The sequence below is a fragment of the Notolepis coatsorum genome (genome assembly GCF_963971535.1).
Source record: "Notolepis coatsorum genome assembly, chromosome: 13".
Classification (NCBI taxonomy): Eukaryota; Metazoa; Chordata; class Actinopteri; order Aulopiformes; family Paralepididae; genus Notolepis; species Notolepis coatsorum.
Window position 1 is genome coordinate 109,093,869 of NC_140177.1, and position 16,273 is coordinate 109,110,141.

At 43.4% G+C, this 16,273-nt stretch overlaps 1 protein-coding gene across 1 annotated transcript in view; it reads right to left on the reverse strand.

The window, feature by feature from the left end:
- Positions 1-12,678, reverse strand: part of pold3 (polymerase (DNA-directed), delta 3, accessory subunit) — a 28,676-nt gene extending 15,998 nt beyond the window's left edge. Inside the window, exons 1-5 of the mRNA XM_084327156.1 lie at positions 12,484-12,678; positions 12,049-12,104; positions 10,936-11,035; positions 10,792-10,831; positions 8,430-8,562 (exon numbers count right to left, since the gene is read on the reverse strand). Of these exons, the coding sequence (XP_084183282.1) occupies positions 8,430-8,562; positions 10,792-10,831; positions 10,936-11,035; positions 12,049-12,104; positions 12,484-12,540 (386 nt within the window). The 5' untranslated portion in view covers positions 12,541-12,678. The remainder of the gene's footprint in view (positions 1-8,429; positions 8,563-10,791; positions 10,832-10,935; positions 11,036-12,048; positions 12,105-12,483) is intronic.
- Between the last annotated feature and the right edge of the window lie 3,595 nt (positions 12,679-16,273).

Sequence of the window (16,273 nt, forward strand, 5' to 3'; positions counted from 1 at the left end):
TTGTCAGTCACTGTCCGTGTTGGGAGGCGGGCCGCTGGCTTTACTACAGAGCACAGCACAGGAGCTCCGTGGGGCAACGCCACATAGCTTAACTACATTTCTCAATAGTGTTGCTCCTTTTAACCAAGTAGCGTTATTTGTAGTGTAACGTTAGAATAACACAGAATAACGTTAATACAATTACATGCATCATTGTTTACAATGAACGGGTGGGGCTAGTCAAAGGACTGGAGACGGGGACAAGTTAAACATGAATTAATTTATTATAACAGGTCGTTTTCGAGTCGTGCTGCAGTGCCTACGCACCACAGCTATTCTATTATATACTGCTTTGACGCTTCCTCCTCATCGTTGATTGCCTGTAGTAGCTGCATCTAACGTTAGTAGCTAACGTTAAAACTAAAAAACACAGAACCGGACGAGACAAGTTGTCGGCTAGGATAATCACAACAATACTTCCGGTCCGGTCGGTGGGCTTCAAAATAAAAGTCTTAAACACCGGAAAAGACGGCGCGGTGGGCTTCAAAATAAAAGTTTTGGGAAATAAATTTCTCAAAAAAATTCTCTAACCGGTCGCAATAATATCGCTTATCGCGATATTTTCGGGGGCAATTAATCGCCCAGCAAAATGTGTTATCGTGGCAGGCCTAATGAAACGCATGAAAAAAAAATCCTGCTTCCACATTTTACTTCTCAGGCATGTAACTCGAGCCGATCGGATTCATTGTGGACCATCAGAAGAGCATGGAATCGGTGTTTCGACCACCCAGCGTTGGATCAATAAACGCGATCGATATTTGGAATGGCGATCAGGAATTGGAATAATCTTTTTGGAGAACATCTGATCTGAGGTAAAGAGTCTATTTTACCAGTCTTGGGATAATCAGAGCTTTTTTCACAGAGATATCAACGTGGGCCCTATGTGTGTGTGTGCGTGTGTGTGCTGATCAGGAAATGGATAATAGATTTTTCAGCCCGCTTCTATAGCGTGCATAAGTACACATATACTATCGATAATCTAGCGTTTATTTGAAAACGATTCATAAATAGGCCAAAAAAAATTTGTGTATTCCACTAAAGGGCGATTATCACAGAATCTTTATATTTTCCTGAAACTTTCAAAAAAAACGAGTTTTTCAAAATGGAATAAAACGGAAATTAACCGATTAAAAAAACAATACGTTTCGACAATGTTGACTGCAAACAAGTCATTGATAAGCGACGGCCATATTATACACAGAGCCATAATTTAAGATATAGTTTATGCGTTCGCAAATATGAGAGCTCCATCATTGAAGTGGGCGTTGTCACAACAGGGTTCCGGGGCACCGCATGGCTGGCACTGAAAGTGTTAAGGGGGATGACAAAGTTGTACAGCCAGTATGAGAAGGTCGACTTCAGAGAGAGAAATAAACAAAACGCAGAAACTTCACGAACACAGATGACGAGTTGATACTGGCTGATTACAGAAACATCCAACAAAGGGGACACACAATTTTCACTACCAATGCTGATTATTACTCCAAAGTAATATGCTTGGAAAAGGAATTCCTTTAGAATAGACATTCAAGTTGTAATTCTACAAATGTAGACATTTTCAGAAAAAACAATTGTGTTGTTTTCTGGGAGTTCTATGTTGTGAGCTCTCAAAGAAAGGAAAATGATGTGCAATGACATCAATGACTAATGACCTTAACTCATTCCCCGCCAACAACGTTTATATACGTTATTGGGCGCCATCCTTTGAACGCTAATCACGTATATATTAGGGCTGGGCGATAAAACGATTACAATAACTATCGCGATAAATTATTTCCTCGAAATAAACATGAAACGTGGTCGCAAAGTTTCGATATATCGATTTTCCAAGCTTGGATATGAGCACACGCATAACAACCAATCAGTGAAGGAGATGGCGGACAGCGGAAGGAGACCCGCGCTGCACCTCTGGGTAGAGAGGTAGGACTCAAGGAGTAAACATGGCTGGCTAGGATAATTAGCTTGCACGGCTCTATTTTATAGTTTACGTGCAGAGTGGGTGTCTGGCGTGAATTCTGAGGCCACGGTTATAGTAGTGTGGGGTATACGGTGGACGTCGTTGCAATGTATTGGGGCGGAAACAGAGTATTTTAGGGTCATATTTAGTACATTGTCATGGGATACACCCAGGGGGCGAAATTAAAGCCTGCCGCCCGCCAGGGGCGCTCAGTTTTTACCTTTGGCACTTGCCACTGAGAGCCCTGCCCGCCGTGTGGCGTGTAGACGTGTAGTTCATAACGATACTCTTATTTTGAAAATCTGTGCGGGTCTCATTTCCGGCCCAAGCGCAGCTAGTCATAATATCGATGGCTCCGGCAGTTAGCAGCATTCGGTTCGTATGATATTCTTATTTTGAAAAAAATAACACAGAGCAGTCTGCTCTCGTCTAGATCGGACCTCCATGAGCTACCGTTACTGTTTAAACAATGACCCAGTCAACTATTCACTTTTAGTTTAATACATGACGAGGCATTGTCTAACGGTATCTAGCTGGCTAGCTACTGATAGCTGCTGATATCAACATGCTCCAGCAATAGTCGACTCGAGTGCATAATACCTCCGTTCCCTCGTTAGCTAGCTCACGTTAGCTAGCTCACGTTAGATCTATATGTCCCAGTAAACTAAATTGTCTTAACGTTATCTAGCGGGCTAGCAGTAGCTACTAGGGATGGGTACCTTTCACATTTGAACCGATACCGGTACCGGTACCTGTGAATCGATACCGGTACCCAACGGTACCTTTTTTCGGTACTTTAGTCTCAAGAAATTTAATTTACCTACATCAGTCGTAAAAAGAAAAATCCAAACTTCAAATAACTACAATTTCGACAGTTTTCGGCTTGTCATTGCTCCGACTGCTTTGTTGTTGAATCAAGTCAAATCCTAGGTAAGCATATATTGTGCGTGTGAACGTTGACATGAAAAGTAAAAAGTTAAAAAAAAATGAATAAAATTATTTTTTTTTGGTTTCTCACTTGATTCGATACTCGGTAGTACCGACATGTTTCAGTTCGGTACCTCAAAAGTACAGAATTCGGTACCCATCCCTAGTAGCTACAGATAGCTCCTGATATCAATGTCTTATAACATTGATTCAACGCGTATTCTAGCTGAGGGCTTGATGAATGTGATTAGACCAAAGAACCGCAATATTATACCAATAGGGTCCAGCTGCAGCGCCGGAGAATCCTTGCATGCTGAATGTAGAGTATTAGTATAGGGTCTAGCTGCATCGCCGGAGAATCCTTGCTGGAGCTAGAGGCTACTCAAGTATACACAGACAGTGGAGCTGTTTGCAGATAGCGAGCATTTTGACTTATTGCGTGGTGGCGATGTCTCGCAGATAATACAACTACAAGTATGATTATATAATATATATTTTATTTAAAAAAAAAAAAAAATTTTATATAAAATATATATATTTTTTTTTAAATCAAAAAAATTTGGCAGGTAAGAAATATGCTTGGCGAGTAGATTCTTCCCATCTACCCTCCACTGGCCGGTGAGTCAAAAAGTAAATTTTGCTCCCTGGATACACCGCTTGTCGGCTAACTGCTAACGTGCGCGGACTGATGACGACATCAACTCGAGACATTCGCAGCAGCAAAACAAGTCTATTAATAGCCAGTCCATCGGCGCCGGGCATAAGAAGTTAATTAAACTTGACAGACATTATATCGACGATAATTATCGATATAGAGTTATATGAAAATAATTTTATAATTTTATCGCGATAACGTTTTTGGCCATATCGCCCAGCCCTAGTATATATTAGGGATGCACCGAATGGGAAATTCTTGGCCGAAACCGATACCGAAAATAGAAAACAGTTGGCCGAAAACCGAAAGCCCGAAAATGATTCATAGAATAGAATTTTTTTTTACCAATGTTGTGGAACATTATGATTATGGAAAAATGTATGATTATGGCAAAACTTAACTTAAATAATAAATAATCACTATTATGGGTCCATAAAACATTTATTCAGCACTTCTGAATGCATACAGTACATTAATTCCATCTTTTCTCTGGCTGCGCAGCGGACATCTGTGCTCTACTGAGCGCACCTTTCTAGTCCCCAGCTGAATGTGCTCGCTTGACTCGGCACAGTAGACGTGCGACAGACAGACAGCTGGGCTGTGTTAACATTACAATGTACAGTCGCGCGAAATAACTTTATGAATGCCCGAAATAACATAGCATTACAAAGTACAGTTGACAGCTGGGCTGTGTTAACGTTACAATGTACAGTCGCTTGTGGGGCGGTTAGGTGGCCGAGCGGAGATTGCGTTCGTCACCAACCCCGGAGCTGTGAGCTGGATTCGCCTGTTCGAATCCAGCTCACAGCTCCGGGGTTGTCACCAGCTTGGCTGGCCGTTCACACTAATACAATTGGCTGTATTAGAGGGTGGGAGAAGCTGGCAGGGTGGGTCCGGGTCGTTGTAAACAGCGACTCCTACAGTTCGGTCGGGGCGCCTGCTAAGCGCGGATAGGACCTGAGGGGGATAGTGTGATCCTCCCACACGCTACGCCCTCTCAATGAGAATCCGCGCTGCCAGGTGAAAAGAAGCGGTGATTGGCTGGACGTGTGTCGGAGGAAGCACGTGGTAGCCTCCACTCTCCCAGATGATCTGACTGTGGGGGGGTAAGTGCGCAGTGACCAGGAATGGATTGGGAATTGGCATACGACTAACATTGGGATGGGAGAAAATCTGAGGAAAATGGAGAGGGAAAAAGATCAATAAAAAAAAAGAACAATGTACAGTTGCGCGAAATAACGTTATGAATGCCCGAAATAACATAGCATTACAAAGTACAGTTGACAGCTGGGCTGTGTTAACGTTACAATGTACAGTCGCGCGAAATAATGTTATGAATGCCCGAAATAACATAACGTCACAAAGTACAGGTCCAGCTCAGTATGATGTCATAATCAAACATCCTAGAACATTTTGTGTATCTATTCAACAATTCTCTCACAGCTGAGTGTGGACGACAGCGGGGACGAGGGAGAGTAACTACATAACATAGGCAGAAACACAATCCCCCCCCCCCCCCCCCCCCCCCCTCGCTCTGAATAATATGCATATTAGATCACTCAGTGATTAACCGCGGCATATAGTAAATAAGGATATAAAGCATGTTAAAGACGCATTTATTGGATGCGTTGCGCGCAGTTTACATAGAAACAGCGCGACTCCCGACAGCGCGACATCATCACAACAACACGTGAGGTTGTTAGGTTGTTTCTGTTTCGGTGACATATTTTCGGTGAAAAAACTCTTTCGGCCGAAAGCCGAAAGGCCATTTTTTGCCATTTTCGGCCGAAAACTTTCGGTGCCGAAATTTCGGTGCATCCCTAGTATATATACGTTATTTGATAGTTCTTTTTCCGATATTTTTATTCATTATTCATCCGGGGACCTCTGTGTTACCATAGGGCAGTGTTTCTCAAAGTGGGGGGCGCGCCCCCCAGGGGGGGCGCAGAGGCATGACAAGGGGGGCCTTGAGATTTATAAAAAAAAAAGAAAAAAAAATATTACAGAAAATGTTCACTAAAGTGCTATCTGTTGCAGCTGCACTGTTCTCCATGAAAATACCATTTCTCAAAATCTGAAAATCATTACTTAATAAAACACAGAAAAGGATCACCAAGTTACTCTGGATAAAAAAAAACTTTACAGACAACATTGAGACTAAGCTTCCTGACACATCTCCATCCAAACTCTTGGAAGAACTCTTTGAAATCTCATCTGATACCACCTAGAGAGCTAGTTGTGGTGCTGAGTACCAAGTATCTCATCTCATGGCCCACCAAGTATCTCATGATGCAGCAGTTAAGGTGTTGATACCATTCAGCACCACATACAGTATCTGTGTGAAGCTGGCTTTTCATCCATGACAGCTCTGAAAACAAAATATAGGGCCAATTTGAAAAGGTCACGATATTGGTGTTATTTCAATACATTTAAACATGGCCCATTTCATGACTATTTTGTTGGGGGGGGGGGGGGGGGGGGGGGGGGGGGGGGGGGGGGGCAAATTATTTTGGTCCGCCAAAGGGGGGCCTGACAGAAAAAGTTTGAGAAGCACTGCCATAGGGAATGAGTCTGAGTTCGCCAAAGTGCAATACCGGCCGCATCCAGCTAGACGGCAGTATCGAGCACCCTTTGAAACCTTGTATCTTGGCCTGTGCAACGGGCAAATGTCTCCGAAGGCACTTTCCTTTGTCGGGCGAATGGAGCGGTTATAGCGATCGGATTGAGACGCGTCAAATGCTCCCGATGCATGATGTGTGGTGGATTATGTTGGCGACACGATCGACACCAATACTGGGACTTGCGATCAGATAATTGGAATATTCTTTTTGGGGTACATCCTAGTGAAGGTAAGGACTATATGATATCAATCCTGCGTTGATCCAACCATGTCTTCACTTCAATCGCAACATGTGTGTGTAACGTTACTCCACAACGTACAACGGTGGTGACGCTCAAAGCATCAAAAAACAACCCCCCCCCCCCTTTCATGCATTCATGATGAAACATAATACCTATGATATAGATTTGATTTGGGAATAATAGTGTGTACAATGGGCGGCTAGGTGGCGCAGTGGGCAAGGCGCTCGCCACCAACGCAGGAGACGCTGGGCTCGAGCCCAGCTCTCAGCGTTGCTACCAGCTTGGCTGGTCATTCATACTAATACAATTGGCAGTATTAGGGGGTGGGAAGCTGGTGGGTGGGGATCGGACGTTGTGGACAGCGACTCCTACAGGTCGGTTGGTGCGCCTGCGCAGTAGAATCAGGAAGCGACGAGGGCGGCGTGTCCCTCCCACGCAGACCCTCGCCGCTGAGAGATCGCGCTGTACAGGTGAAAAGATGCGACGGCTGCCTCCTCGAGTACCCGAGGGGACACGTGATGCAAGGCTTCGTCCACATTGCAGCCGGCCTGTGGGAGGCATGGCCTAACAGCGTTCGAGACAGGGGAGGGTAGAATTGGACAATACGAAATTGGGGACGGGAGAAGTTGATACAAAAAAGAAGGAATAATAGCGTGTACAGGCAAGAAACGGCAACGTTTATAGTAGAATTGACGTATAAGGCTATTACTCAGCCTTTCGGGAATTACCCCAGACCACGCTATACAACTACGGTATACTATACTTACCACGGTATAACACAGGAACGTATGGATGAAAGAAAAAAATCTTTTTCACATATTGAGCGATAGATAGGTGATGTCAAATGGGCCAAAATGGGCCATAGTATTGTATAGAATATAGTTATAGCTCTACAAACAAGGTGACGCACTCCTATCTTTTAAAGCGTGGCAGTGCTAGAACCGGACCAGTCTAATCCCAGGCGGTCAATGAGTTAACATGAGATGGTTGGAAGAAATGTTTATCATGTCATGATCCTGTACCGATATGTAACATCTAGAAGAAGATATATGACTGAACATGTAATTTAATGTACAGTAATTTAATTAAACAAACTGCATTTCCTTACTTTGAGTTCATAAAGTCAAAACTTACTAAATAAGGGGGGGGGGGGGGGGTGCGTGTAGCTTTATGCCAAGCAAGCAGTGCAAAAACTTACCGTAGTGGCATGCAGTAATGCGCCTTTCATTTTCCGCCGCCCAGCGCCCAGGTCGCGCGGAAATAGGCTGTCTATTGCCATTCTCTTTGACAAACTCTAACCTTAACCAGCTCCTTAACAACGCCTAAACTTAACCGTTCTAACCTTAACCAACTCCGAAACCATGCCTAACCTTAACCATAGAAATTATATTGCCATTCTCTTTGACAAACTCTAACCTTAACCAGCTCCTTAACAGCGCCTAAACTTAACCGTTCTAACCTTAACCAACTCCGAAACAATGCCTAACCTTAATCGGCGAAAGAATACACGTTAAAAAAAAATCACGTTAAAAAATATTTTCGATGGGATTCGAACTCGCCAGCAAACAAGCCATAGGATCCACAGCCATGTGTCCTTGCCAATTGAGCTATTGCTAGATACTGAATTTAGGGGCGGTGACTTATATATATTGAGCTCCGCTCGTGTCGCATGCGCGGGCACCTCGCGCGAGCACGCCGGCGCACGCACGCACCTGAGCGAGCACGCCGCCGCCGGTGCACGCACGGTAGCATTTGTCTGAAAAGAAGGGCGCTTTACCGCACTAGCGTGCGGTGACGAATGCGGAAGCATTTTTGCACTGCTTGCTTGGCATTAACGTACAGGCGGGGGGGGTAGGCAAATGTTTTCTTTAAAATGCGTCTTTAAATATCACATATTTCTTCCATTCATTCAAATCTATCTTTCACTCTTGGATTTTTCACTCTTGGACACAATATGTTATTTTAGCCTACTATGATGAGGGAAGGTACCTGCTGCAGTTTTTCAGATTGTCTTTCACAGCATCATAGTCAACACTGTAGAGGGGACCGCTGTCTTTCAGGACAGCTTTCTGGACACTGTACACATGGACACTGACGGTCAGGCTCATCTTGGACTTCATATCTGCAAAAGAGCACTCTTAAGAATCTGTGTCCCAACAGTAGACCACTCAGAACAAGGAGTGGAAATGTAATGTTTACATTTGTAGGTTTTGGTCTTTCCGTAGTAGGCATGTTGACAATAGGAAAATTACACTGGCATTATCCTATAAAAGGGGTCAGAATTTGACACTGAAAACAGTCGTTTTAAATAGTCGTAATAAATGTAATCTGTCAACTAGGGCTGGGCGATTAATTGAGTTTCCATTTCAATTATGATTTTGACTTCCCAGTTCCCACAATCATGAAAACAAGACATGTTTGATAAAACGATTGCTCTCATTGTCTTGTGTTGTAAATGCAGCGCACCCTTCATTCAAAGTGGTGTGCTCCACCCAAACAGTAGTTTCAGCTTGTGTTGAGAGGGAGGAGAGAGCCACGCCATGGCATACAGTATGACAGATCATTTAGGCAACAAACTTTAATTGCAAATTGTGTCATGAGTTTTTCATGTCTCGTGTCTCGGTGGAGTGTATGACATGAAACACAAAACACTGTTCTGGAGAATCAGGCATCACCTGGATCTGACATGACTTGTTTGTTTGGAAAGCATGTTATGTCAGGGCCCCGTTCCCCGTACCTGGCTAACTGAGTTAGCCGGATCATTTCCAGTATAGCCTGACTTAAGCCGGACCTTCCTGTTCCCCGACGCTCGATTGTCTAAATCACCATGACAACAGATCAAAAAGTTTGAGCCTGGTCGAGAGCAGGGTTAACTTCAGTTAGCCGGATGAACCATGGCCACGCCCCCGCAAATAAATGACAGCTCGCTTCCTGAAATGATTCTCACAGTCTAGAGATCCCATTTATACCATTCTGAATTATGTTTCTGTGCTTCGTTTTCCTAGAGGGGGCTTTTGAAATGTATAATAATAGAACTAAATGCTGATAATAAATCATAGCCTATAGATTTACTTTGTCCTAAATAAAAAAATGCACGTCATATACGGCGCTCGGAGTCGCGATACACGCTGCAGGCGCATTGCAAATGTGAATCCCGCGGGGATATTTTTAATTAATGAAACCTATCGGCCGTTTGGCTCTGATTAGTTTCATATATTCTCCGCTGTAGATTTGCTTAACGAAGCGCCCGGATTGTGTTTCATTCAAGCATAAAATTGAAGTGTCTATGCGTGGATTGTGGTTTTTGTGTGATATTGTAACTGGGATTAAAATGTCTGATGAGATGCGCTGTTTGACGGATTTGAGAAATTGAATGAGCCGTTGACGTCACTTTAATGCATTTGAGAATAAAGAGATAAAACTTCATTCAAAAGAAAAATATTCGAAACACGGCTTCAAACATCGGGTTAATTGAATCTGGATAATGGGACTCTTGATCGACTTAGTTGAACCAGGTACGGGGAATAGGGCCCAGGTGTGCTCTTTGGCTGCTCTATTATTTTGACATTATTACTCAGACAACCACTGATTGAGCAGAGGGACATTTCTGATAGATTAAAATGCTTGGACTCATTTTTGCTTCTGAAATATTAGACAATACTTTTAAATATTTTTTGTTGTACACTGTATGACTTCTTAAATGTCAAATAAACATCCTGATCACTTGTATCGTTTCCTTAATCTTGAATTTTAAAGTAGCCACAATTTGATTTTATTTTGCAATGGGGTAATACACAGGGGTCGAATAAGTAAACTGGAGCAAGTGCTACCATCATCAGGTCCCATAATTAATCTTTAATTATCTTTAATCTTTAATTTTTATTGTTTCATAATATCAATGTGCATTATGCTTGTCACCCCAGATAGTAAGAATTTACATATTATCATTAATATAAAAATATGGACCAATTCTATGTTTGAATTATTATAATTAGCCAGGCTATGATTAGACTTAAAAGTAATGGTCATTTTCAGTCTGCCTGCTTGGCTGGCGATGGTCGATCTGGTAGGAAAGGGTAGGAAAAGGGCAAAGTAGATCTTGTGCCCGAAAAGGTTGCCAACCCCTGGTTTATAAAATGAAACCCTCTCTGACTGAGTGAGCCTTAGTGCCATAGGTCCACCGACAGCTGATATGAATATGGGGTTTCTTGTAGCCAAATTGGTTGAAAACTTTTCATTAATTATATGCTTGTTACTATGACAATAGTTGGTTGAACAGATTCTTGTTTGGCATTAAGGATCAGTGAACTATGTCAAAAAGTCCCTAATGGAACCTACTGTATCAACTCACCTTCCAACTGATCCTCACGTACAACGGACACCTTGTGACTCTGAAAAGAAAGCATGATGGAACCACAATCACAGCTGAAACATTAACACAACACAGCAAACATTAACACAACATGAAGCCTGTATATATACTCTGCTCCCTTACCGTGTGGCCATTCTCAACAACTTTGCCAGACACAAGATAGGTGGCGTGAAGCTGAGCCGAGCTTTCTTTCCTCTTATGATCCAGGTAATGATACAGCATCCTGGAGCGGAACAAAGGACACATTATTTCCATTTCTGATTTTTGCATTATTGCACATTCGCCAGGTATCTATTATTTTTTTACCCACTTTTTCTCCCATTTTCTATATTTTTCCTCCCATCCCAATTTCGTATCATCCAATTCAACCCTCCCCTGTCACGAACGCTGTTTCTTGCCTCCCACAAGCCGGCTGAAATGTGGACTAAGTCATACATAGCACAAGTCCCCTCCGGTACTTGAGGTAACAGCAGTCGCATCTTTTCACCTGCGCAGCTCGATCTCTCAGTGGCGAGGAGTAACGCGTGGGAGGCTCACGCTGCCCCCGACACTTCCTGATTCTACTGCGCAGGCGCACCAACCGACCTGTAGGAGTCGCTGTCCACAACGCCCGATCCCCACCCATCAGTTTCCCACCCCCTAATACGGCCAATGTGTATTAGTACGGACGACCAGCTAAACTGAAAGCAAATGTGAAGCGCTGGGCTCGAACAGGCAAGCCCAGCGTCTCCAGATTTCGTGGTGAGCGCCTTGCCCACTACGCCACGTAGCCGCCCTGCCAGGTATCTATCTAAACCAACTCGTATTACCTTTATCAGTGGTAATAGCATTTTGTCTAATTGTTAACAATTAGTGGTTGAATTACTGTAATTGGTGGATGGTTAACATTGATGAACAGGATCCCCACATGGTTGACACACCAAATTCTATGACTTTTCCATGTCGTATAGTAGTGAATGTTCAAATGTTAAACATTTTTGTTGGACAGTTTCTTTGAATGTCCAAGGTATTGTTTAGGCAAGCTACTACAATGACTGTAGACATATGTAATCAGAAAATGCATTTGGTTGTTATTCAATGAAAGGTAACTAGATCTATCTACGACTACACCCAAACCCGACAATTTACTGGCTAAAAAAATACCTGCAAGTAAATCAGGTTTTTAATGTCCGACTCTATAACTATGTTAAATATTTTGTGTTTTGTGTTCCTAGCTTAGGAAGGAATGACACTCACTGCTTTGCCAGGTTGACATGGACACCAAGAGTGAGACTGAGCCATTTGTACGTCACCTGTTAGGATTACACAACATGTTAGCTGTAACTATAATTTACTAGCTAGTTTGTTTACACAGACAAGGGTATTTAACAAAATATAAAACTTGTAACTGGTTATGTCTAAAAGATATGTAGATAGTCAGTTAGTTAGTTGACTAAACATAATCCACGTTAATCAAGAGCTGACATTTCTGCAGTCAGCCCAATAACGGTAGCTATAGCCCTTTTCGTGACTGTGATGCACGCCAACAATGTTTGGCCGAGTGAACCTTGTTGGCGTGCTGCATCACAGTCGGCTACGGTAGCTAGTAAACTGACGTTACAATGTTAAGCTTGTTGATTCGCTGGAATAACGTGAGCTAGCAAACGATAGCGGAACTCGGAGTTCACTTACTATTTTGTTGTGGTCGTTGACAAATTCGTCGATATTATCCAAATAAATGCAATCCATTTTATTGTGTAACGTTGTCAGTGAACGCTGTCTGTGACCACCACTATTTGTTGTTACTACAGTTTAACTGCGCGGGAACACACCGAGGAGCTTTGTTTACTTCCTGTCACATGTACGAGGACAATTATGTCATTTCCTTTACATTTTCTAGGCGGCCCGCCCTTGAATTTATCGAAATAAAATACTTCAGGACGGCCTTCTTCTTCTTGTACATTTCCGGCGGACTACGCATCTAGGCGTATTGCCGCCCATAGATATCTATATATAGAGATATAATGAGATATCTATGTTGCCGCCCTCCACATGACAGTGAGAGCACTGTAGAAATAATAGTCTAATGGCTGTTCGCGACCACAAAAGCCGCATAACGCCATAGATATAATAGAACACTATGCATACCGCCACCTACTGTACAATCCATTTGACAATGTCCTTCTTCTTCTTCTTCTTCTTTATGGGGTTTTACAGCGGTCGGCCACCAACTGTGTGGGGCATTACCGCCATCTTCTGGTATAGTTTCCTCCTACAATGTCCATTTCCTTCACCATCATGAAGTGCAGGCTGCTACTTCCTGACTGAGCCCCCCTCTGTGATGCACTCATTGCGTCCTGTGTTCTTCTGACTCTGGCCTTCTTGGTTACTTACAATCCCCTTATTTAACTCACTAACCACTGCCTCCCACGACTGCACCACTGGACCCTCCATACCCAAGTGTTGTATGATGAATTGAAAATGGGGGACCCTGATGTAAACAAGACGAAAGTCTTTCTCTGGTCTGCATCCCCTTAACAATTGTATGTATTGAGGGGAGCATGTCTATGTTCCCCGGGTCCTATGTTCCCCGGGTTCTATGTTCCCCGCTTTGATTGATTGATTGATTGAACATTTTAGACCACCAGCCCTGATTCCAAACTCTAACCTTAACCAGTTCGAAAGAGGGCCTAAGCTTAACCGTTCGAAACAAGGCGGACATTAATAATTAATAAAATAATTAAAATTAATAAAATGTTCAATCTTTAATCAATCAAAGCGGGGAACATAGAACCCGGGGAACATAGAACCCGGGGAACATAGGGATGATCCCGTATTGAGCTGTACTGTACTGTACCCATTCTGCAATCTGTTAATAAAGTTTTCAATCAATCAATCAATTGAACTGCCACTCTAACAATCATCTTAATCCTTTCCGTTTACAGGACAGTCTTGCCATCAATGAGTTGTATTATAGATCTTGGCATAGGCATTTTTTAATGTCTTTATCTAGTGTACAGTACATTAACACTTTAGTTGCCAAAGGACGAGTTTAGGCGTCCTTCCCCGCCATGCTCAAGTTGCCGAAGACGCCGTAACTCGTCTTTAATATCAATATTTCAAAAATCTGTGATCGGAATCATATTTTCCATCCGCAGCCTTCACACACAGTTGTGAGCTCCTCTCAATCCTCTAGCGGTTCAAGAGCGCCATCTGGTGGCCGATCGGCAGAAGCACCAAACAGGAAGTTATGTGGATGAAGTGCTGCTCACCCATATTACTTCCGGGCACTCGCTATAGGTCCCGGGACTCGATCTCGACACAATACATATCGATCCGTTGCCAATAACTCGATAAACAACATGATTTGGACGTATATACTATTATACAACCTGTAAATGGACCGGTATTTCTACATCCCATAATAGGAATATTTCAGTTCCACGCTCATCGTCCAACGGCGCGAGGAAGATACGGTAAGATTCAGCGTTATTTTTTAACGTGTTCGATATAAACTGCTCTGATGATCATATCACCCACACTAGATGAATGATATAACGCTGCCCACGGAATTATAAACGATCCCCCGCCCATCCGGTCATCATCAGATGATACGTAGAAACTTCTAGAAGTACGTCCAATTGAAATTTTTGATCTCGCACAGATTCCTACCAAACTGTATTTCATCATCAATATAATGCATTTGGGGCTATAAATCACGTTCTGGAGAAAGCTGCAGAAAGAGATGAAAACATACTTATACTTTAGACCATATTTTACTATGAATATGTGAATGAAAAAGTTTAACGTTGCTACACAATGAACAATACATATAGGACCTTGAATGGGCCCTAATAATGGCAATCTAGCAATAGAATTTAAAAAGTTATAGCCCTGCAAAGAAGGGGAACTTCTCCATGTTAAATAGAGCTGGCAACGGATGGTATATCATGAATTTAGCCTTAGGCAATCAAAGTGTTAAGAAAGAAAATATGTTCTCAAGAGTTATGCAATGAGCTTTACAAACATCAAAAATGGCATCAATGACTACATGGAAAAAGAGGTTAATTAAAACTTAAGATAAAATACGAAAAAGTAAAATGGCCTCCTATATATAGCAAGGTTAACAAAGGGTTTTTGAATTTAAAGATATATCGAAAGGAAAAATGTTAGGCTCTCATAAATATCATCATGTTCCCTTGTTCAATAAATACTTAATTACATTGGGTAGTAAGCCTATATCTATTAGGCCTTCCTAAAATCAACTGGCCTAGGGTATGGTCCAACATTCCACTCTGATCAATCCTGACTACAATTTTGTCATGAGATGAGAATACATTTCACCTCACAGAAGCTAGCTATAGTTTTCACCAAATCATTCCCCTGACAGCTCATTCTGTTCTCAGGGAACTCCAGGCACATATGAAGATTATGATGTGGAACTGTACAGAGGTCAACACGTTCTGGTGCTCTGTGTCATCAGCACTGTTGGAAAGACTGCGCCCTTTCCCCCTGCTTTGCTTCTATTAGATGATGGCTCAGGAAGTGACTTTCCAAATCCCTGCCGTCGCATTGTCTTGGCCAGCATAACTGTGTTACATTACATTTACATTTACATTTTGTCATTTAGCTGACGCTTTTATCCAAAGTGACGTACAAGTTTTGTACAACAAGACAGGAGGAAGGGTACAACTCTATCAGCTGAGTAACAATGTTCATCAAAGTGTTGAGTGCTACAGTGTGTCACAATCACGGCGAGAGCCTCTCTCTCTCCTCCTGCTTCCACGCCCTTATATGGGCAGCTTCCGACCCCAGTGTTCCCACGCTGTCACCTGCCTGCAATCAGCACAGCTGAGAGTCATCCGCTCATCACCAATGGACATCGTCTCCGACAGAGGGCCTCAGTTAATCTCCCAGGTCTGGAAGGCCTTCTGCCGAGCCCTGGGGGCCACGGTCAGCCTCTCCTCCGGATACCACCCGTAGACCAATGGCCAGTCGGAGTGGGCCAACCAGGACCTGGGGACCGCCCTCCGCTGCGTCACGACCCGGGACCCCTCTGGCTGGAGTGCCTTCCTACCATGGATCGAGTACACCCACAACTCCCTGTCCTCCGCTGCCACAGGTCAGTCCCCTTTCGAGTCCTATCTGGGCTACCAGCCTCCACTGTTCCCTACTCAGGAGGAGGAGATCTCAGTCCCCTCGGTGCAGGCGCACCTTCGCCGCTGCAGGAGGATATGGAAGGACACCAGGGACACGCTGACCGGAATCGCCGATTTGCCGACCGCCACCAGACCACGGCTCCCGACTATCAACCAGGTCAGATGGTTTGGCTCTCATCCCGAGACCTTCCTCTAAAATCAGTTTCCCGGAAGCTCACTTCCCGTTTTGTTGGTCCCTATGAAATTCTGTCTGTCATTAACCCCTCAGTCGTCAGACTCAAGCTTCCGTCCTATATGCGCATTCACCCCTCTTTCCATGTGTC